We start from the raw sequence: 23,142 nt of genomic DNA, 5'->3' as shown, positions 1-23,142 counted from the left end.
ATCTTTTTTGTCTAATCGCAAAATTATAGCCATGCAACATAAGACTGCTTCTATCTAACTAATCCACATCTGATTTGGTATAAAAGGTCATGTCATAAAAACTTTGATTAATACCTGTGATGATACTTTTGTCTCATTACAAAGATGACGATGACTAGCAAATGGCATTCGTTTGAACATTAGTTTGATAATTAAACTTTAGGACTACTACTGACAACAAATAAAGCAAATATACAAAAAAAAAAATACATTCATTCTTTCATTTTCCTTTGGCTTAGTCCCTTATTCATCAGGGGTCGCCAGAGCGGAATGAACCGCCAACTATTTTGACATATGTTTTATGCCCCTCCAGCAGCACCCCGATACAATAAAAATACAGTAAAATAAAGCAATCAAAAATTGCAGAACAAAGCAACTGTGTTTTACATACAAATACGTATACAAGTACAACTGCTTAACTGATTTATTCAGGGGAAACTTAAACGCTTTTTAAATTAGGCAAAATTACTTAAGAACACTCACATACTGTATTCAGGGTTCAGAGGTTTTATAAATTAAACAATATTGTAGTAACAGAATTTTTTAAAAGCCAAATGGTCTTGCAACATCAGTTTATTTTATTTAACAATGTATTTTTAATTACATTAAAACATCAGGTTACACTTTATTTTAAATGTACAATTCTATTAATAAAAAGCTCAGTAAACTGCTTATTAATAATTAGTAGTAGTAGGTTTAGGTTTTGGTTAGGATTAGGGTATAGAAAAAGATTATATTTTTTAGGTACTAATAAACAGCCAATATCTTAATAATAGGCAGATAATAAGCCAGTATTTAATAATAAATCAATTGTGTTGAAATGTATTGAACTTTAATTCATAAAACAAATCTTTTTTTTTTTCTCATGAAAAATAAGGCTTTCGGTTTGAAACCTATTTCACAGTTTTCTGTTAAAAAGGCACATTTGTAGATTGTATGAATGTTATCTGTTCGTTTGTGTATAATATGTTCTGATGGGACACAGAATCTATAGATGGTAACAGATGATAATGAAATCTTGCCAGATGTACAGGAGGGAAAATAAGTACTATAAGTAAAGATGTCACCATTTTTCGTTGAAAACCTATTTTTAAAGATGTTGCTGACTTGAAATTATCAACGGATGTTGATAGCAACCAAAGAAATCCATAAATACAAAGAAAACAAATCAAATTAGCTTTCAAATGAATTTATGTATAATAAAATGAAATGACTTTCCCAGAGATGGGTTGCGGCTGGAAGGGCATCCGCTGCGTACAAACTTACTGGATAAGTTGGTGGTTCATTCCGCGGTGGAATGAAGAAAATTAATGAATGAATGAAAATGAAACGACATAGGGTAAAAAGTTTTGATCACATGAGGAACGCGAGTTGTAAAAAGGCAGTGAAAGCCCAGACAGCAGCTGAAATCTCTCATTAGTTCTTCAGCAACCCTCTGTTCTTTGTCACTGGAAGTGAATATTAGCTGCTTCAATCCAACATCTACATTATCAGGATGATGGAGATGAAACCAGGGAGGACACTTCAGCAAGACAATGATCCAAAAAAGGAAACTCTCAAATGTTTTCAGAGAAAGAAAATTAAGCAGTAGAATGGCCCAACCAATCACCTGACCTGAATTCAATATTAAATACAAATACAGTTCAGATTTGATAGAAGAGACCCACATAACCATCAAGATATTAACACTCTGTTGAATTCTGTGGAAAAAAAAAAAAATCACACCTTAGCAACTCATGTGACTTAATTGTCCACATGAGAGGCGTTTTTAAACTTCCATAACCCAAAAAAGTCTTTAATATGAAGTATTAAATACGTTTCAGTAGTTTGGGACTTTCTCCTTTTGTATTTTTTTTTATTTTTTTTTAACCAAAATCTGGTTCAATTGTCAACAGGTCCTTTACAAATATTATTCCCAGGAAAAAAACACGTTCAATACTTATTTTCCTCACTGTACATTACTATTTAATTTTCACCTACTCATAACAACTAGAAATTCTATTCAGCTCATTATATTTCTTGCCTACTAAATAGGACAGAAAAAGGCATATCTGGATGCAGGAGAATTCTAATTCAACTTTATGTAACGTGTTGCTAATTTAGACTAAAAATTATGACTCCAAAAAAAGGTTAATCCTTCAATTGAAATATCAAATCTACAAAACCATGCAGGTCTGCATCCTTTATCTTTCCTCACGGTCCATTTGCTTGAGAATGAATGATGTATGTGGAGAGGTTTATAACTGTCCCATGTGGACTTTGAGATTTGTGTGTTATTTACGGTGCCGGTGACTTTCATCATCATCGTGACAAGCAATAAATGATACGGCGTGTATATGAAATGCTCACCGAGAGCAATAGGGTGTTCATTGTCACACCACACATTCCATATCATTAGCGTTTATGGTCTTCGGTCACAGTCTGTCCAAACACAGATCACACACACACACACACCTGCCGAGATATATAAAGCCCAAGGTGTGTGTATCCATAATAGAGAAGTGTGAAAAGACAGATGGCTGAGGAGAGATGTGTAAACACTGTACTTTCACTGGTTTAGAGATAGAGAAAGTGAGTAAAAACAGGCAAACATCCTCCATGACAGCATAAGAGCTGGGCAAACAGAATTATGAGCAATAATAACACACAGATGCTTTTGGATTGGATGACGGAATATGAATATGACTCTCAATTCTTTGCACCTTAGTATTTTCATTACTTGTTCACAACCACAAAATCTTGTGTTTATTGGCTTTTATTTTAGACTTCCTGGACTAAACTGAAGGTGTTAATAAATTATTCAGCTGTTATATTTAATTATTTTGAGGGTGGGAGAAACCATTTTGTGATTTTAGAAACCAACGTGGGGTTCTGTTGTTGTCTTTTTAATATTAAATGCTTCAATGCACCTCAAGGTTTACCGCGGTTTGGAAAAGTCAGGGTCTTAAAACCGCTAAGATTTTCTGTTGTACCTTTCCTTAGGTACATGTAAGGTTTTTTTAATGTATTTTTTCATCTTTTGTAAATAAATCTGTTTTTGAAACCAACGAAGTAAGTGGAATCAATAATTTATTTTTAATTATTTATCCTGACATGTTTACTGCTCCAAAATATTACAAATGTTTCCTAAAATTAAGTATATTGTGTTCATTGGGGAAAAAAGTCATTGTTTCTTTACTCAGAGATGAAAAAAACAAACCTTTTATACAACACAATACCGTGATACCGTAATATTTTTTATCCAAGGTTATCTTACTTATACCTAGAAACTTATGCCAGCCTATGCCTACACCCCACATGAAAAAAAAATATACAGTAATTTAGTAAAACTTACTTAAAACTTCATTTATACTGTAAATATGATGCATGAAAATCGCAGCTATGATTGCTGGATTTTTTTTTCAGTTAAAAATACAGAAATTGTAAAAGAAATTCTACATTTTAGGGAAACCGCCATATTTCAGTTATTTATAGCATTAATACAGAAGTTTTAATAGGTAAGTGTTAATATCTAACACTAAGTAAGTGTTTTGTTAACACTAAGTAAGTGCTAAAATCTACACATTGTACCTTTGTTATACAGAAATATTAAATGAAACACAATCTCATTCACAATCTCATTCACACAACTTTCTTATAGTAACACACCTGAAAGTAAAATAATGCAGTAAACATTATTTCAAGAGTTTACACTTAGCTGATGATTGAATATAAAGTGTGTTTGGCATGCTGTCCTGGGAGAAAGCCCTGAGCTCTCATAAGATCCTCGAGAGTTTGAGCACAGGTAGATCTCAAGAACTCCCCTGATGTTTGAAGCTGGTGTGCAATTAGGGATTGCAATGAAGATATAACTTCCTAGGAGCACGTCTGTAGCGCCGATTTGAATTAGTGGGAGAAAACCGGGGGACCTGAGGTAAACCCATGCGAGCACGGGGTGAACATGTGAACTCCGCACAGAAACATCGATTGGCCTGGTAAGGACAAGAACCAATGACGTTCTTGCTGTGGGCCACTGTACTGCCCATCTAGGAAGAGGAAAAGGAGGAGTAGGGGAGGAAAGAGATCTTCTTGATTCTTTAAAATAAAGATGACTTTAGAATGGAACTTAGGTTACTTATAGAGACTTATAAATCATCTGATTGGTGAATCATAAATTGAATAATGCGGGACCATGCAGCCTTGAGCAATCATAAGCATGTGATCCTCTCGAAATTAGTTTGAAAATAAACTTCACTAATCAAAGTTAAATGAATAACAGAAAACTGTTATAACTTAAATGTAACTGTTAATGTACTTAATATTAATAAAAATAAAAAAAAAATGAAAAAGAGCCATATAATGTCAACAAGAAAGCATAAAAAGTGCCATGCAGGGAATTCTGGGAAATACACCTTTTGAGGTTATTCACTATATATAATATGGAAACACTTACTTTTGCCAGGTTGCATATTTTTGTTGTAATTTGTTTTGTAGGAAAACTTGTTTACCATTAAAATCACACCCATTTTTTTTTTTTTTTTACAAAAATGTAGTGTTTTGGACCACACTATGGAATACAATATATACACTCTAGTATAATTTTGCATTAATCTGTTGTGTTAGTCATATTATTGCTATGGTAACACAACAACTATTGCAATATAAACTAATAACCAAATATTGTAGTTTTGTACAACTATAGGGTGTTATACTACAATACACCACAGTTTGCTGTAGTAAAATCTATAGTATTCCACCTTATGTATTACAGTTCATCAATTAAATATAGTTAATGCTTTACAATACACTTTACAACACACTGTAAAACCCAAAAAGTTAAGATAAGTCAAACCGAAACGGATTGCAACAAACCATTTAAGTTCAAAAACTAATCCTAATGAGTACTGTAAACTACTTCCATCCATTAAAAAAAAATCCATTTGAGTAAACGAAGCAATTTGAACACAGTAAAATACAATAAATGAAGAGAACTCAAACCAACTGAGGTCTGTAGAACCCAAAAAGTTAGGGCAACTCAAACCGTTCGAGGAAACCGAATGCTACAAACCATTTGAGTTAAAAAAACTAATCTACTGTATATGAGTACTGTGAACTTACTCCATTTAAGTTGAAGTAATGAGGTATTTTATTTACTCATTACCTTCAACAGAGTTCAAAACTCTTTTCAAATGAGTACAATTAACTTTCAGTCAGTTTTGAGTTAACTACACTAATTTCATTTGATAAAGTTGACAGTTGGGATTTACAGTGTAGTCATGAACACATTCGTTTGTACAGTAAGTTAACCATTTCTCCCATAGGCAATTAAATCAGAAGTCCAAAAACAAATACAAAAACAAGTGCACTTCCGCATTGCAGAGTAAGGTCAATAGTTTAAAAAAAACATGGTATTTTCTATGAATTACTGTAGCATTTTTTCATGTGGGACTATTAATTATTCAAACAGAAAATAGTGTTGTTTTTCCTCTTCCTCATGAAGTCACACTTCACTGTGCTGTTTTTTTTTTCATTAAAAAACTTGATTAAGATAACTTTTTTCTCATTGTCTATATATTTTGTGACTAACTGCATTTGGCAGACAAGTAGAAGTCAAAAAAATTGCTGTTAAAACAAAAGTCGTGATAGTGAGAATGATGTCTTTCCTGATCCGAAAGGGAAAACATGAGGGCAGAATCCATGTATGCCCTTGTGGAAAAACCTGCGCACAGCCAGGCTTCAGAGTTTTACCGTTTTCTGCCAGTTGTCAACTTCAAACGCAGCGCTGTGGTCTCACGGGATGGAGGAGTCCACAATCACTGTGCTTTTATCTCATGAAAACACGATAGCCGCCTTTTCTGCAGAGGCTCTGTGCGCTTTCCACAGTCCTGGAAAATGAGATAGACATGCTGCTCTGGGAAGAGCTTGAATAGTCTGAAAGCCATATTGATTATTAAAAAAAAAAGTCATTAAAAAGCACCAATGAATTCCAGAGCTAGAGGTCGACCACACAATGATGGCGGTCAAACTAAATGCTAATGTGTGTAGCATAATACCAGGTGACTAACAATTATATCAGATGGAATATATGGTCACTTTTGATTACTTTAATGTGTCCTTCCTGATTAAAATAAATATATTTTACACGCAAAACACTGTTGGAGTGAATATACAACAGTTCTGTCTTTCACGAATCTGATTGGCGACAGAGATCGCATAATAAGCCCTTAGAGGAGAAAAACTACAGCTGATTAATTTCTACTTACAGCTGATCAAATCATTATTATACTGGTAAGTGACATATCTCTCTCTTTTGTATGTTGTAGTGCTGTATTTATACCATATAATTATCGTGTATTGAGTGTGAGATGGGACTCACATATCAGGAATGTATGTATTTTGTGTTGGTTTTGTATAATTCTGCGTTACTTTTTGGTTGGCCATCTGTTTGTTTCTCATGCGCCTCCTGCATACCTGTCAACATTGGGATGTGAAAATAAGGGATATGCCCAACATAAAAAAGGGCCATAATAAATTAATAGCTATTATAATGAAATAGAATCAAGCTAGCAAATGTCATTAGCCGTTTCTCCACTGTATAACTTACACATTCTGATTAAAGAGCAACGAATTAATCTCTCATTTATAAAGATTTTTTTATTACATTGAATAAGAGGTGTCACTTTAAAAATGCACACATCTAACGTTATAATGAAAGCATTCGACTGCTTTCCTAACTTTTATGCTCATTTAAGACAAAATTAGTTATGTTTGGGAAAAAAAAGATTAGGATGAATTAACCTTCAGAAAAAAACAACAGTCTTTGATGATTTTGTTGGTGTCTACTTAAAGAGTCACGAAACACCAAAACACATTTTTTGAGATGTTGAGCGTCATATATGTGTCCCACGCTGCTAAAAACACTATTAGGACACATCTATTTCTGCTGAAGTGGAGATTTATAGCTCAGTGTCAGAGAAAAAAAGCACATTTAAAAAAAAATGTTGGCAATGTAATTAAAATATACATACACAGGTTGTAAGAAGTGTATTTTTGGATGTTTTCTTTATATTAAACTGAAAAACTATTTTCTGAAAATGTTGGTAGTGCCAATAAATTATTTACAGCTGAACCCAAATGTTATGAGCAGATTTGTTTTTCACTTAGTTTACTATTTTAGTTTACTAGTAAAAAAATATGCTGTTTTAGCATTATTTTTTTATGCATAAACAGTTGCAATGAAATACACTTTCATTATTGACTCATCCCAAATTTAATGTAATAATAATGCAGTTTTACCCTCTACCACCAGAGGTCTTTGTGTCAGCTTCTCCAACCACAGAGAACTTACAGTACATCTGCCACTCAGAGACACCTTTAACACCTTCTTCCAAACAGCAACAGTTCAACATTTCAAATATAAAATCTCAGCATCTGAAGACAACCTAACTGTTAAGCATTCATTTAATAATTCTGATGATGGTCTTTCACCACATAATGATAAAAGAAGTATGCGGCTCATTAGAAAGCATGTCAGGTAATTGAAACGAATGGACCATGGCGGCATTCTCTTTTATAGCCAGCAGACCCAACAAAGGACTATTTGAACGTGGACTCCGAGACTTTAGGTGTGTCCGTTGCTGCCAGTCCTTTCTCAGCTTTACAGGGTGGTTTTTACAGCTTAGGTGCATGAGATGAAAGGACTTCTTTGGCAGGGATTCACACATTAGTGCCCTGCCTTATCGCAGACACAACCTGACCTTTGTTGAGCATAACATATTCTTATATTCTTATATTCATATATTTCCTGCCAGTGCTGAAAGAGCAGAAAAAAAAGAGAAGTTCTGGGATTCCTGAGAGTGACGTGCCGTGAGTGTGATGTTAATCACTTGGATTTGAAAACAGCACAATGGTTGCAGTTTAATGGAGTAAAACTAGGAGTGGAAAAGGGAGAGGCAGATCATTCTGTGTGAGCTCTATTACACCATCTCTACTGGAGAAACAGAGACTGCCCTTGGCTATATTCCCCTGTCTCATATATATATATATATATATATATATATATATATATATATATATATATATATATATATATATATATATATATATATATATATATATATATATATATATATATATATATATATATATATATATAGGCAAGAGTGTGTACGTGACATCTCTCAGATTTTTGAAGTGCGACAAAAAGCGAGCCTCTGTGTCTTCAAGAAAACATGAGGAAGTTCACTGATGTTGTTTTGACATCTTGATTATGAAGAATGTGGCTAGATTAGCTGTTTTTGTGCAAAATGTTTCAGGCCTGCTTTATTTTGGAAATGAAACTAGAGATGTGTGATATACAGTTGAAGTCAGAATTATTTGCGCTCTACTCATAACTCATTCAAAAACTGATTTATTTTATCTTTGCCATGATGACAGTAAATAATATTTGACTAGATGTTTTTCAAGACACTTATATACAGCTTAAATTGACATTTAAAGGCTTAAGTAGGTTAACTAGGTAGATTAGGATAATTAGGCAAGCTATAACGATGGTTTGTTAAAAAAAAAAAAAAAAAGCTTAAAGGGGCTAATAAATTTGACCTTAAAATGGTTTTTAAAATATTAAAAACTGCTTTTATTCAAGCCGAAATAAAACATATTGTCTGATGACTTATCTGAACCTGCTTTTTTGTGTATACCAGTTCTGTACATATATATATAAACAGCTGACCAATTTTTAAAACTACATTCTCATGAAGCTTTATTTGGGTTACTAATTATGTGTTTGAGTATAGCTTATTATTTCATAAGGTTTACAAACACAATACAAATGTTTTAACTTAAACAATTTATAAGAAGTAAAAAATATATATTTGATGGAATAACACAGATTTTTAATCACAACAAGTGAAAACATTCCCCTTTTGCCTGTATGATGTTTTTTTGAACTGAAAAAACATACATTAACCATCTTTTAAAGCCTTACATCTTTTTTGAAACCCAGTTGCCATGCAAATCTAGAAAATGAAACGTGACAAAGTATAATAAGCAAACAGTTCACAATGACTCATACCCAAACTGATGTCTAAATAAATACACGCACTCACATTCATAAACAAAGAGCTGTTAAACAAAAGCGTGTACAGATATAAAGGCCCTTTCTAAATCTCCTTGCTTGTGAACAACAAATTAATCTAACACTTCAGTATTTGTATAACATTAATCAGATGTGGCTACATTAATGAAGATGCGGAGGAGGAGGTGAAGCAACAATACAATTCAGCGCCTAATCGCAATCATGGGAGGTATGGTTCACTTCCAGGAATGTTCAGAGGCGACCACTTGGGAAACTAGAGTTCACTGTGATTCATGACATTCAAACATTTGTAATAGCATGGAGCAGGGTTTTTATCCGGTCCACCGATAATTAACTGAGAAGTGCTCTGTGCTGCTGGGAAAACCCTCAGTGTCCTTGAGCAAATGACTTTGCACATTGAATACATGCAAACACCTGCATGGGCACTCGTGACTGGGAAATGGCAACCGGTGAAACGAGATGACTAGATAAATGTTGATGAAATGTGCCCTTTAGATCAAGTGCAGACATTTCCATTTTCTCTTCATTTCCAGCGGGACGTTTCACTATTGACTGTGAAGTCTAAGCTTGTCCGGCAACGCTGATTTGTGTCTGTGCGCTGTCAATTATGCTGGAGTGACTCAGATGCCAGTGCTTCTTCGGGGATGCCCTTGCTGAGGATTACAGAGGAGCTCCCTATTGCCAATGCGATGGGAACTCCAGGTCATGGCCGATGTGATCACCAGCTCCTTAAATGAACCGTAAGCCATTCTAACCTAGCTAGTAATCCATTTAACACAATACAGAACACATCCAGCACTCCTTACTAGAACTGACTTTCCAATGATTTCCTAAATAGCTAGGGGGTTTGCTATCCACAATACTATGCAGAAGCACAATATAGAGGAATTTAAGCTTAAAATGGGTAAAGAGATAGTTTAGATGGCTAGATAGTTTGAAGCATGTTGGTAGCCACTGACTTCCATAATGTTTTTTGTTTGTTTGTTTGTTTCTACTATAGACAACATAGGCTTATTCTGAAAACATAGCCGTATGTGCATTTCTAAAGGTCGCAAATTATATAGCCAGAAGTACGTATGAATGCATTTCTTCTTTAAAATGAACGCTATGTAGCGATATAACACTGTGTTACTTTTCGCACTTACCAGCTGACTGCTTACCTCCTTATGGATGACTTTCCCACTGTTATCAGTTTGTCCAGTGCCTCGCCGCATATGTCTGTGGACTTGAGACACAGAGAGGAGTTGACTGCGACGACGAGGTACAGGTCTGGTGAAGAACAGTTCCAGAAAGCTGGTAAAACAAAAACAAAAGCCAAAAAATAAAAAACAAGTAAAAAACAGGGTGAGAATATGGTCAAATCTGAAAACGTGGTAAAATCAGGCAAGGGCTTTTCTTTTTTGAATTGCTTATTAAAAACTCTCGGTTGGTTTTAGAGAAGTGGGTGGTCAGGTCAATCTGTGCTTTTGAAAACACTATTGGTTGGGTTTAGGGAAGGAGGAGGGTGGGTCAGTCGATCAATCAGTCAGTCAGTCAATTAGTCAGTCAGTCAGTCGACAGCTGCCTCTGATGTATTTATGCGAGAACAGCAGGCATGAATGACACTTGCGAGAGAAATTAGAGATCTTAAAATGTGCACACAGCACCCCCTAGTGGATTTGCGAAAACAAAACTGCCAAAAAAACTTAGCTCATGGAACGTATTTGCCGCTGTTCAGAAATTTATATGGGGTACGTTTTCAGAATGAGCCTGGGTTGACTACGGATGTCAGTGGCTGCTGTTTTCCTTTCCATTCTTTAGAATAACTTGCATTGTTTTCAGAAATTCCTAAAAGTTTAAAATCCCTTTGATGTGAGTTAACAGTAAACTTTTCATTTTTGCGTGAACTGTCCATTAAGATAGCAATAAATAAACAACAAATTAAAAATTGTCTGAACTTTTTAAAATACATACCTTACATTTAACATTTATTCCTTTTTTTAAAGCAACTTACAAGGAGGATGAAGCACTTCGGATCACTAGAGAGTGGCATTATATAGATGCCATTACACGTCTTAGTGTCAGTTAGTTTAGTAATTCAAAAACCACACACATATAAATAAACCTGCACAAATATACATGAACACATAAACACGAAGAGGAAAGAGTGTCTCAAACAGGTGTCACTCACTTGCATAAAGTACACACAGAACTGCACAATGTTTTCCCAGAACACGGAGTGTTTCTAAGACAGTGTCTGGTGCATATGGAGAGGAAAAAGAGTGTGTTTACAACAGGTGGTCTATCAAGCCTATACACCTCCATGAAGCACACTCAGAATTACACAATGTTTTCCAGAAACTTGGAGTTTTGCATCAGTTTTGAATACCACATCAGTGTTATTGATATGCATATTTTGAGGTTCAACCTGCTTACGTGCAAAATATATACAGCAGATAAATGGAAAAATGAAGCACAAGCCTTTTTTAACTCTTCACTACTAGACTTGGAGAGAAAAAAAGAGAAATGGGCATCAGTTTACCATCTGGAGTTGTGTTGTGTTGCATTCATTGTGGAGAGATTTTCAGAGCATTAATTAATTAATTAATTAATTAATGTCATCTAACTGCTGCTAACTGCTCATGAACATATATTAAAAATTTGCACTTATGTAAGGAACCTACAGTATAAATCAATGACGTGAGCTAATAACTAAATGGCATTATGCATGGACATTCTTGTGTAAACATCGGCCTTTTTGCACTCTCCAGGTATTCTTTAATATGCATAATATCCAACTTTAGTTCACAATAACAAAAACTATTTGCGTACATCTGAGAATGTGCTTTTGACAAATAACCCAGGTATAGCAAAGAATTCTGGCCCAGATTTTGCACAAAGCTGGTACAGCAGGCATTCATTCGGAAATGGCATTCAGCATGTGGGCCAAACATGGGCCGGGTTTGGCAGAGATGGCACCGTCTTTAAGGCTGCACACAAGATGACCAGATGCCAAATGTAGTATTTTGCCCATATGCTAAAAATTAATATGTGGGCAATGTAAGTTTGGCCTGTCTTGACCCAAATTTAAAATATATTACAATAATTTTTGAGTACAGAAAAAAAATCTACCAATTAGGTTGCTTTGAGAAAAAGCATGCCCATAGTGTGCCTAAAGTGCAATGCTTCATGGGTTTATCAATGTCATTGCAATCGGGACACACCAACCTATGTGGCCCAGTTATGAGTTATTAACTTGGCTGTGACTTGACCCAGATATGGTCCATGTTTGGCCCTTGTCTGGAAGCCAGAGTTGGTCATTTCATGTAACGTAATTCACTGTGGCATGTGGGCTGAGCAAAACCTGATTGTGTGGGCCAGAGAAATTTTGCTATGTAGGAATAAGAACTATATCAGTCATTACATATAATAATTAAATTATTATATTGATTATTAATCACCAATTCTTTTTACGATCTCATGAGCCATTAATTTACAGTAGAATACATCTACTCTGGGCAAGGACGCTTGCATTTTGAGTGTCATTTGCACATTCTGTCATGACGATAATGTGCTATAGTCACATTTTTCCATTATTAAAATAATCGATTTATCGTTAATTGATCATTTTATTTAAATAACAATAGCTCCAAGGAATTTGTAGAAATTGACAACCCTAGTCCACACAAATGCACATTATAGTTCTGCGGTAATGTCATCTGCCTTTTTAAATGAGCTACATGCATGCTGCCATAATTACTGTCATTTTTAAATGACAACACGTGATGCTGTGCCCAGAGCTGTTATCTAAATATGTCATTTACGAGATGTACGAGGACATGAATGCTTCTTACTAGTTGGAATCTTCTAATTATGGTATTTCCCATGTGTGTTATGCATGCACTCTTTAAAGCAGGATGAATTCTGATTTATGTTCATTCTTTAGCTGAGAAATCATCAGAGTTTACTTTTGAAATGCTGGTTTATTTGGGGTCAAACAAGACCTACATACACAAGAATAATGACCCTGTTTACATGTACTTAAACTACTGTAGTCAAAGTAGTGTGTTTACATGCCACTTATATAATCAAATATGGACGTTCTCAAAATATTCTTCATGTAAGCATGCATATTTACAGCCTACAGTTTCTCTTTCCTAAACAATATGTGTCATGCATGGAGGCTCAGGAAACACTGACATTTTAGACGTGAAAATGGAAAAATCTGATGGTGAAATAAGTCACATATTGTGCAGTAGATCATGGATGATTGCATCTTACATCCAAAACTCCTCTAACATTATGAAAGGGCATTTCAAAATAACATCTTACCACATTTGACTATTGAGATGTCAAGGATTTGCAAAATGACAGGTCTTAAGAAAAACAAATTACACAATAAAGTAGATTCTAAAGGGTATGTAATACTACAATATACCACAGTTTACTGTAGTAAATTCTAAAGTATACTACATTCATTACAATTTATCATTTCACTAGTTAATATGGCAACTCTTTACAATAACAGTACATGAATAATGATGTAATTATATGTAAACTAAACATTATTATGAATTAATCATTAGTTAAGGCATGCGCTAATCATGAACTAATGTTAACATGAGTCACAAGAGTTCATGTCTGAATGACGGCTACCTTAATTACTTGTTAGTGCATGTTGTTAATTAATGCAGGGGTTCCCAAACTTTTCAGCCAGTGATCCCCAAAATAACAATGCCTGTGACTCGCGACCCCCTATATCCCCTGAGGTGGTTATGAATACAGAAAACTTGCATGCAAATGCGCACACACACCAATAGACCCAAGTCTATTCTTCGTTTATTTATGTTTGTAAGTGCTGTAAATGTGCCGGAAAGTTAAACCTGGTATTATAAAATCAATCTGCTGCATCTAACGCTATTGCCAAGTCTTTAATATAATGATTACCCCAGGGGTCGCAGTCCAATAGAACTAGTAACTATGAGCTACTATAGTAGCTATATAGTAACTATAAACAATTATTTTTTTTCTTTTCAGTAGGTTATGGAAAAAATATGGTAATTCTTATGGTTTATTAAAAATAAATAGATATTTGGAAATCACCAGGCGACCCCCCTTCATTGTCCCGTGACCCATTGGGGGGTCCCGACCCCCACTTTGAGAACCACTGAATTAATTTATTAATTAACATTTACGTTTAAGCTAAATGTAACGAACATGAACTCATGAGCTTTTAATGTATACTTATGTCATGACTTTACTTGGAGGGGCACATCACCATTATCTCATCCTTAACTACTCATGAACTCCTGTTCATGCTAATGTCGACAACACTTTTCAATTGTTATTACTAAATGGATGTGCATAATGAGTTCAAAGTAATTAAGAACGGATTAACGATGGTATGCCCCTTCAAGTAAAGTCATGATATAATTATATAGTTCCAGCAGAAGAAGATTATTGTTCAAACACAATATAACCCTGACATAACTTTGAGGAACAGAAGTTATTTGGGTAACACTTTACAATAACAGTACATGAATAATGATGCATTAATGATGTATTAATTAACTCCTGTGTTTAAACTGTTGATGTTGACAGAACACTTTTCTATTGTTATTCAGTGTAAACACACTAGACGGAAGTGCATACACAGTTCATGAGTAGTTAAGGATGGATTAATGCAGATGTGCCCCTCCAAGTAAAGTCATGATATAAATATTCATTAGCATATCATGAGTTCATGATGGTTAAATCAAGCATAAACTAATTTGATAATTAATAAAGTAATTAACAAACAATCATGTACTAACAAGTAAGGTAGTCGTTATTCACACATGAACCCACGTGACTGTGGATAAAGTTAGCTCATGATTAGCGCATGCATAAACTCATCATTAGTCTACAATAAAGTAATGTTTAGTTTACATATTAATACATCATTATTTATGTACTGTTTTTGTAAAGTGTTACAGTTAATAATGAAGTGTTGTAAATGCTACATTGTAAAAAAATAATGCGTAAAATTTACGGTTAAAAAAAACAACAGCTGTAGTTGACAGTATTTTTCCAATAAAAATACGTTACAAACTGTAAAAGTAATTTCTCATTTATAAAGTAAAATACCATATTTCAATAATGGTAATAGCTTTGTCTGTATTTTGAATCACCAACATTTTCACTTCTTTTGTTACAAATATAGACAAGATAACAGCCATTTGTAGGGGGTGATGGGAAAGTTACATTATAAACCAATGCTCATTACAAACAACTTTTCCCACACACAGAAGAATGTAGCAGATTATAGAAGGTGCTCAGTGTCATTCACACATCTACTTAACATCAGTATTGTAACACGCATAAAATTAAAGTCATGAAATAAACATTATTTATCAACATTAGATGTAACACAAATCTCGAATGTACATAACTGAAGGAGAAACAACCACAAAGATCTATATAAATGTCAACAAAAAGCATAAAAAGTGATGTGCCATGCAGGGAATTATGGGAAATTCAATTTACGGTTATTCATCGTATATATTGAGGTAACATACTGTTAACCAGGTAACAGATTTTTACTGTGGCATTTTTACAGTTTTTTACTATTAAAATCACAGCCATTTTTTACTGTGTATAATAAAACAGTATAATACAATTTACTGTGGTTCAAAAGCACTATATTTAATAATAATACAATTCAATTATATAAGTAATATTTATTATTATTAAGTACTATAATATTTTGTCATATGGGCTCTTTAACATCATGAAAGGGCATTTTCTCAAATGAACTGTATTTCACCTTTTTATGCTATTATGCATCTGCATTTTTAACCACCCTTGTTGATTATATAACAGATATAATAACTAAACATGTCATTTAATAAATTATTTTCGAAATGGCATTTTCTCCATTGCACTTCTACTGTCATGTGTAAGCTGAGCAAACCTAATGTCATTGCGCGTTCTCACCCTGCATCAGATCGCACAAGACATCTGTCGCGGTTAGGAGCCGGAGGAGCTCGTTCTGGAGAAATTTCACCAAGGGAGTTCCCTTCTCCTATCAAGACAAGGAAGAGGCCGGGCGGGTAGACTCGGTCAACCCCACACCCCCCTCCTCCCGCTCCACGGGGACGCGCGCTGGGGGATCCGATGACGTCAGAATCACACTGACACACACGTACGCGCGCGCGCAGATTCTCTCTCTACTTCTCTTCTCCCTCTCTTGCCTTTCTATTCTGGGAAGCGACGCTAGGAATAACCCCGTCTGCCCCCCCGAAGCCCCCAGTTGAAGAAGAAGACTAAACTCACTTTCATCTCTTCCTGAAGAAAAGACGCAGCACATTTTACTCGAACACCCAGATGTCTGCAGCGTTGTCATTGCGTAACAATTCGAATTTAAACGGTTATTTTGTGTCAGTATAAACAGGACGCGACTGTGGCGTTTGACATTCTTTTGGAATGTTGTGGGCGGATTTGAGAACGTTCTACCGGTAAGTTGTACCCTTGTACACCTTGTTCTAAACATTCCAGGGAGTGACATTCTTTGGAAAGCTCTTTCAAGTAAAAATGCGGCGAGGATGGGTCTCCTCCGCTTATTAGGACATGTGGGGAATACCCAGTTTGCTTGGTTGCAGATAGTGAATATTGCGTAATATCCTAAGGAATTTGCCTCGGAGGGTGCGGGGAAAAGCGACATTTATCGCTTTGCTGTGACCGACTGTCAGTAATGTTATGCGGGTATGTGGTCTTTGTGTTGTTGTAGATCGTTCGTTTTTTTCAGCATGGGCAATGTTGTGATCTGTATTTCCATGTACACACACCGCCTGTGCGCGTGTATGTGTGCGAGCAGGAGAGAAGGTGGGTGGGACTTTGGCTCGTTCCGGGAATGTTCCATGACGCGCTCTCAGTCAGTGAAGGGGCCCTTCAGGGAGACTCTCGATGTGCGATTGTTGCTGGAGTCAGATGACACCTGCTATAAATGACTCTGTTGTGATACGATCGATTAGAACAAAGTGGGAACGTATTACAGACACTACATTGTGTTTGTAATTTGCATTAAACCCAAGAGTTTAAACTTTCTAAAGCTATAACAAATATTTATATATTAAATTAATAGTTTAGCTGCAAATGCATGCATCAGTGTGTAAAGGTAAAGTTACACACAAAAATTAATCATATATATATATATATATATATATATATATATATATATATATATATATATATATATATATATATATATATCCTTCACTTTGGCAGTCATATCCTGTTGCAGCCTGTTACATATTAAAGCTTATGCTGCCTACATGCCAGAATTATACCCATTAAATATTTATTCATAAATGCTAGGTCATATATAGTCAGAACATTATGTCTCACTTTGCAGAGGACATTTCCACATATACAGTACAATGATTGTCTGATTAGGGAATACCATTTTGGTTGAATGCTTTCTGTTGTATTAAAATAGAATGCATTTATCAAGACACGTTTCTTTCTAATCTTTTATTATCAATTTAAGATGTACATTTGGTATGTATAGGCAGTAGAGTTATGTAACGTGTAACCCTGTCATTGCAAGTACAGCAGTAGAGCAGGGTCAAGGGTGTAGCCAAGTATTTACAACCCATCAGGCAAATTAGTTTATTTGCCTATGCCAAACAGATGAGCCAGTGCCTTGTGCTCTTGGTTGATATATATGTCCAGTGTGATGCATAAACACACCCACAGCATCTCCTCCTGACACTGACATATGATACATAAACATCATTTTGTTTTCCATCACCTGGGTTCTATCCATCAAGGAGCAACAGACAGAGTTGGAGGTTTGACAAATGTCCTTGCACATTTTTTTCCAAAACAAAATCAATCACATTGATTCCATGTTGAGCTTTGACACATCTAGGCTTTCTGGCAATTTGTTTGTAATTGTTTTTGGTGGAAAGTCACTTTTAAAGGTAAACTGTCTCACCTTACGTTCTCACACCAAACAACAACAACACACATTTATGCTTCACCTCTTGAAATGGCCTTCATCCCATAATGGCAACATCAACAAATGGATTCATGGAATAAGGGAAGCATAAAGTTCTTAAGTGCCCCTCTGATGGAAATTTTAATAAGCTTGCTTTGTGATAGCCTGATCATCTGTGCAAACTCAAACATTAAATGCAGAGAATCCTCTGCACAATTTTAAGAAGGCAAAGGTCACATTCTCAAACCACAGCCCTGTCGCTAGCCACAGAGGGACAGTAGCATATAAGCACTTAGCAGATGCTTTTATTGAAAGCAGAGCAGTGCAGGAATTAAATCAGACTGTTCTTATGAGCTTGTAAAATGATGATTTTATATTTATTAATAAAAATAATATTTGCAATTTTATTTATACACTAAGGATGTGACGCTCAAAAAGACTGCATATTTATTTATAAATGTAGTCAGTCAGCCAGTCAGTCAGTCAGCAAGCATACAAGCATGTCACACATAAAACACAAAAGCACATTGTCTAATACAAATTCTATCCTAAGTTTATGTGTATTTTCTAGGAGTGTGACGCGATCTCGGGCTACTAAATCACGATGAGATTTCTCATCGAGATGAAAAGTTGTCTTGTGAGTTGTGATGTTATGATGGAGCATGTGGGTAAATTTAGTACTTAAGATTGGAGGCAGGATTGGGTTTGAACTGCAAATCAAGTGCTTTGCACACATGGCAACCTGGGCTGCCCCCTGTGTTGCGCATCACTCGTTAAGGCTGATTTATACTTCTGCGTCAAATGCATGCGTATGCTACGGCGTTGCTGCACAGAGTGATGGCGCGAGCCTGATGGCGCAAGCCTGATGGAGCGATTGTTTACAAGTGTGGAGTCCAGTGAAGGAGCTCCGGATGGAAAGTTTTGTTTTGTGTTTACCTCATAGTTAAAGTTAGTCGCCGGTAACTGCCCCAAAATGAGCGAGTTTGAGCCACTTGTACATTCAGAAAGTGTTTAGGAAAAGCAAAACACCAGCGAAGAAACTCGACACAGAGGAGCATTAACACCTCACTGCCAACTAGGATTTCAGAAGTGTTAATGCAGTCCTACAGAGACAGCGCGCTGAAGTATAAATGCACAGCTATGCGCGTTACATGCGCCGTGGGTTTCGCCAGTGACTTGACGCAGAAGTATAAACCAGGCTTTAGCTTGGGCAAGTGTGATGTAATTGCTTTTTTCACTGGAGTTCAAAGGTTATCACATCCAAAAGCAAAGGCTGCTACACCTGCCACCACAAACATTAACCATGCGATGCAATAGCACTTTAGATGTGCTTAAAAAGTTATGCACACATCACCTCCGAGTGTGCGCACATACACAGTGAACTCATGGAGACACACACACACACACACACACCCGTCATTATCATCATCATTTATGCTGTCTGGAAAAAATTGAAGTTTTCTTTTCATTCGACGTGTGGTATCGTGGGTTTGGTTGTTCCGGATGAAAGTGACGAGTGGGGGAGGGCGAGCGGGGCGTTGGATGGCAGAGGGGTGTTGGGGGGTTGGTGGGTGTCTTTCGCAGACAAAAGTGAAGAGGGTTAGGGAGAAAGTGAAAGTGAACAGCGGACGGGGGAGGAGGGCAACTGAGGAGGGAGATCGGTAAAATGAGGATCAGATTTCAGAGGTGCCAGATCCGGATTCGGCATGTTCTGGCACAAATTAAGCCATGTATAAATCTCGTCTCATTCTCGTAAGCTCAATCTCATGTCTTGTCTCGTGGAGTAAGCGTCTCGTCACACCCCTAGTATTTTCTAACATAAATATCACCCTGGAACACAAAACCAGGAAGAAACACAACTATTTGAAAATTTGCAATCTGAGGGTTAAAAAAAAATTTAATTTTGAGAAAACTGCATTTAATGTTGTCCAAATTAAGCTAATAGTCTTAGCCATGTATATTACTTAACACAAATTATTTTATATATTTATGGTAGAAAATTTACAAAATGTCTTTAATATTCTAATGATTTTGGGCATAAAAGAAAAAATGCTATTATTTTTGCAACAAATAAAGCTGCACAGCATAAGAGCGGTTTTGTTGTCCATGGTCACAAATTTTTAATCAGTAACTAGATAAGAATGTTTGGGGTTTCCACGCAGTCTACTGTTTTGTTCTGCACCATAAAATCAGGGTGTCTGTGACGTTGACGAATGTGACTAAGCTTTTTCATACAAACCGTACAAAATTGTATTGGGGCTGCTTAGTAGCATTATGCAATTTAGTTATAATCACAACAATATTCATGCCTTCATTCTGTTTCCATATGGTACTACCACACTTTGGTAGTATTTTTTTCTTTGTGCTCTACAATGTACTCCTCATGTGCTTTATTCAGTGTTAAATGCTAATAATGTAAGTTTAAATGCCATTTTACGTGACATTTACTGCCATACTATTGACAGCAGCAGCAGATAGTTCACATCAGATCTTGAAAACAAAACAACCTTACCATTTGGTGAGTGAGTGCACATGCTGTGTTTCTGAATGGCTGTATTTAAATTTTGGTTGTGTTTTGTCTCGTGTAAACAGCCAAATTGCTTATCACTGCAATTCTCCTCACGTAACGTGTTGTTAGGACACGGGGTTACAATTTGCTAATGGATATTTTTATATCGCATTTTAGTAACGGGCGAATGCTTTGAGAGCTTTTCTAAATGAATGAATGAAATATGCGATTTTCCAACAAGGCAACGCGGGTTGCTGAAATAAAATTGGCTAAAGTGGTAGTGGGCAGGTTAAAAGAACCAAAACAAAGACAACATTCCAGCACATAACAGACATGTTCAAAGCAGAGTATTTGACGTCAGCATTGTTTTTCAGATAAACAAGTATGTCCACTTAGCATTTTTTTTAAATGTCCTCAAACATATTATGCTATTTTTAAGCTTTAGAAGAGTCAAAAACTTACATACAGCACCTTTATGTTGAACCAAATGAACTTTCAAGTCATCTCAGCTTACATCATAAATGTCATCCTAAACTGTGTATAACTTAAAATAGTTGAATTCTGATTATCTTATTAAAATAAGTTTACATTTAATCAAATTGAAATTTAGATTAACATGCTGCAGAAAATGAAGGGTGTAAATGTAAAGTAAAAGTAACATAAAAATCAATTGTTGTCATGAATTTTGTCAAATTATTTTATAGTGTAAGTTGGTTTATAATTCTACCTCAATGACTGCACAAACATTAAGTTTCTTGTACTCAATGAAACTGCAATTTAGAGGTCAAAAGTTTATTATTGGCACAAAAAATATTGTGAACCTACCATTTCATTATGTTTTTCAAGTAATCATTTAAAAATATAAATGTTTTACTCGTGATAAAATATTGGTTACTTAATTTAATTACCAAATTATGAAATGAATGTATTGTTACTCACCTAGTTCAAGGTATACATTTAACAAACCTATGATATTGGAATTGCTTGTGGTAGGATATGCTGTTTGAACTACGTGAAAACTGGCATGCACCAATTGTGGTTAAGTGTGCAGCGACCACTGTTGTTTTTCTTGTGCATGATGAGAAAGGAAGGATTTGTTCTCATGGTTCTGGTATGGAAGGAAACAGTTGAGGCATATCAGCAGTCACACGCTGTGACAGAATGGATGCCTGCATCTGGGGTCTGCTTTTCCACCTGTTGCTTCAGGTTACATAATTGGATTTCTTCACAAGAATACAAGGTTAAGAAGGAAGATAGTTATCAGGGATGGCCATGTGCATGCTACAGTATATGGGGTCAATTCCTTATCGAAGACTATCAGAGATAAGTGATGGGTGATGGGTGGGTGGATTTTTTCAAATTGTGTAAGTTTGCATAGCATTAAAACATTACATCAAAGCTTTGCTTAAGAAGTTGTACAAATGCAGTTTTCCTATTTTTTATGAAGATAATGTCTGCGATAAACTTAAAACTTAAAAATACTTACATTTTTCACACTACAAAGTAAATTAGAAACATCAAAAATTACTTTGAAGGAGTTGTGTGTATTTTAAAAAACATAAACGTGTCCCTAGACCACAAAACCGGGGCGAGATACAACTCTGCAGGCACAAGACTTCAATATCGTGGGGAAGTTAGATTTTGTTTGAAAATAAAAATCAGGTTGACGTCAGAACCCAACAATGTCCAAAGTCCAACCTACAATCAACTAAATATCAACGTCTAAACATTTTACATCTAGATGTTGTGTGGACGTAACCACTATGACCTCTATCAGACGTTGGATTTTGGTCACTTTCCAAAACAACCTAAAATCAGCCAAATATCAACGTAATTTGACATGTTATTGGATGTCAAAATAACATTGTCCTTACACGCTGGCTACACAAAATTTTGGTCACCTAACATGATGACCCAAATAAAACCTAATAAAAACATCTTATATAATATAATATAGTTTGAATAGCATTAAAACATTACATTAGAGCTTTGCTTATGAAGTTGTATAAATGTGATTTTTCTATTTTTTTTATGAAGATAATGTCTACGATTAACCAAAAACTCAAAAATACTTATTTTTTTTGCTCTACAAAGTAAATAAGACACATCAAAAATGACTTTGGAGTTGTTGTGTGTATTTTAAAACATATAAATGTGTCCCTACAACACCAAGCCGAGATACAACCCTGCAGGCACATGACGTCAGCATGACGTCATATCGACGTTGTACCCCAACGTTGTGGGGACGTTGGATTTTGTTTGGAAATGAAAATCAGGTTGACGTCAGAACCCAATGTCAAGCCGTCAATGTCCAAAGTCCAACTAAAATCAACCTAAAATCAATCAAATATCAACGTCTAATCATAATACACCTTGACGTTGTGTGGACATTACCACTATGACATCTATCAGATGTTGGATTTTGGTCACTTTCCAACACAACCTAAAATCAAACAAATATCAATGTAATTTGACATCGTTATTGGACGTCAAAATAACGTTGTACTTAGACCATACTTGCCAACGTTTGTCTCTGAAAATCCAGGCTGGTGAAGTGGT

General features: G+C 35.5%; 2 protein-coding genes across 9 annotated transcripts in view; one reads left to right on the top strand and one right to left on the bottom strand.

Annotated features, from left to right (window-relative positions):
- aig1 (androgen-induced 1 (H. sapiens)) overlaps positions 1 to 23,142 on the bottom strand; it is a 252,745-nt gene that overhangs the window by 94,927 nt on the left and 134,676 nt on the right. For 3 of the 5 annotated variants that reach the window (XM_073933551.1, XM_068215678.2, XM_068215680.2), the window contains one exon: positions 10,276 to 10,408. In XM_073933551.1, the coding sequence (XP_073789652.1) occupies positions 10,276 to 10,408 (133 nt within the window). Of the gene's footprint in view, positions 1 to 10,275; positions 10,409 to 16,069; positions 16,561 to 23,142 lie in introns of those variants that run through there. The other 2 variants (XM_073933553.1, XM_073933554.1) reach the window with 2 other exon arrangements.
- The window catches only part of hivep2a (HIVEP zinc finger 2a), a 124,330-nt gene continuing 117,512 nt past the window's right edge, over positions 16,325 to 23,142 (top strand). For all 4 annotated transcript variants that reach the window (XM_005160733.6, XM_068215500.2, XM_021468461.3 and 1 more), the window contains exon 1: positions 16,325 to 16,590. The gene's annotated coding sequence lies outside the window, so the exon portion shown is untranslated. The remainder of the gene's footprint in view (positions 16,591 to 23,142) is intronic.

This window comes from Danio rerio, chromosome 20, assembly GCF_049306965.1.
Source record: "Danio rerio strain Tuebingen ecotype United States chromosome 20, GRCz12tu, whole genome shotgun sequence".
Lineage (NCBI taxonomy): Eukaryota > Metazoa > Chordata > Actinopteri > Cypriniformes > Danionidae > Danio > Danio rerio.
Note: the sequence above shows the minus strand (reverse complement) of the source record. Positions and strands in the feature narration are given on the sequence as shown.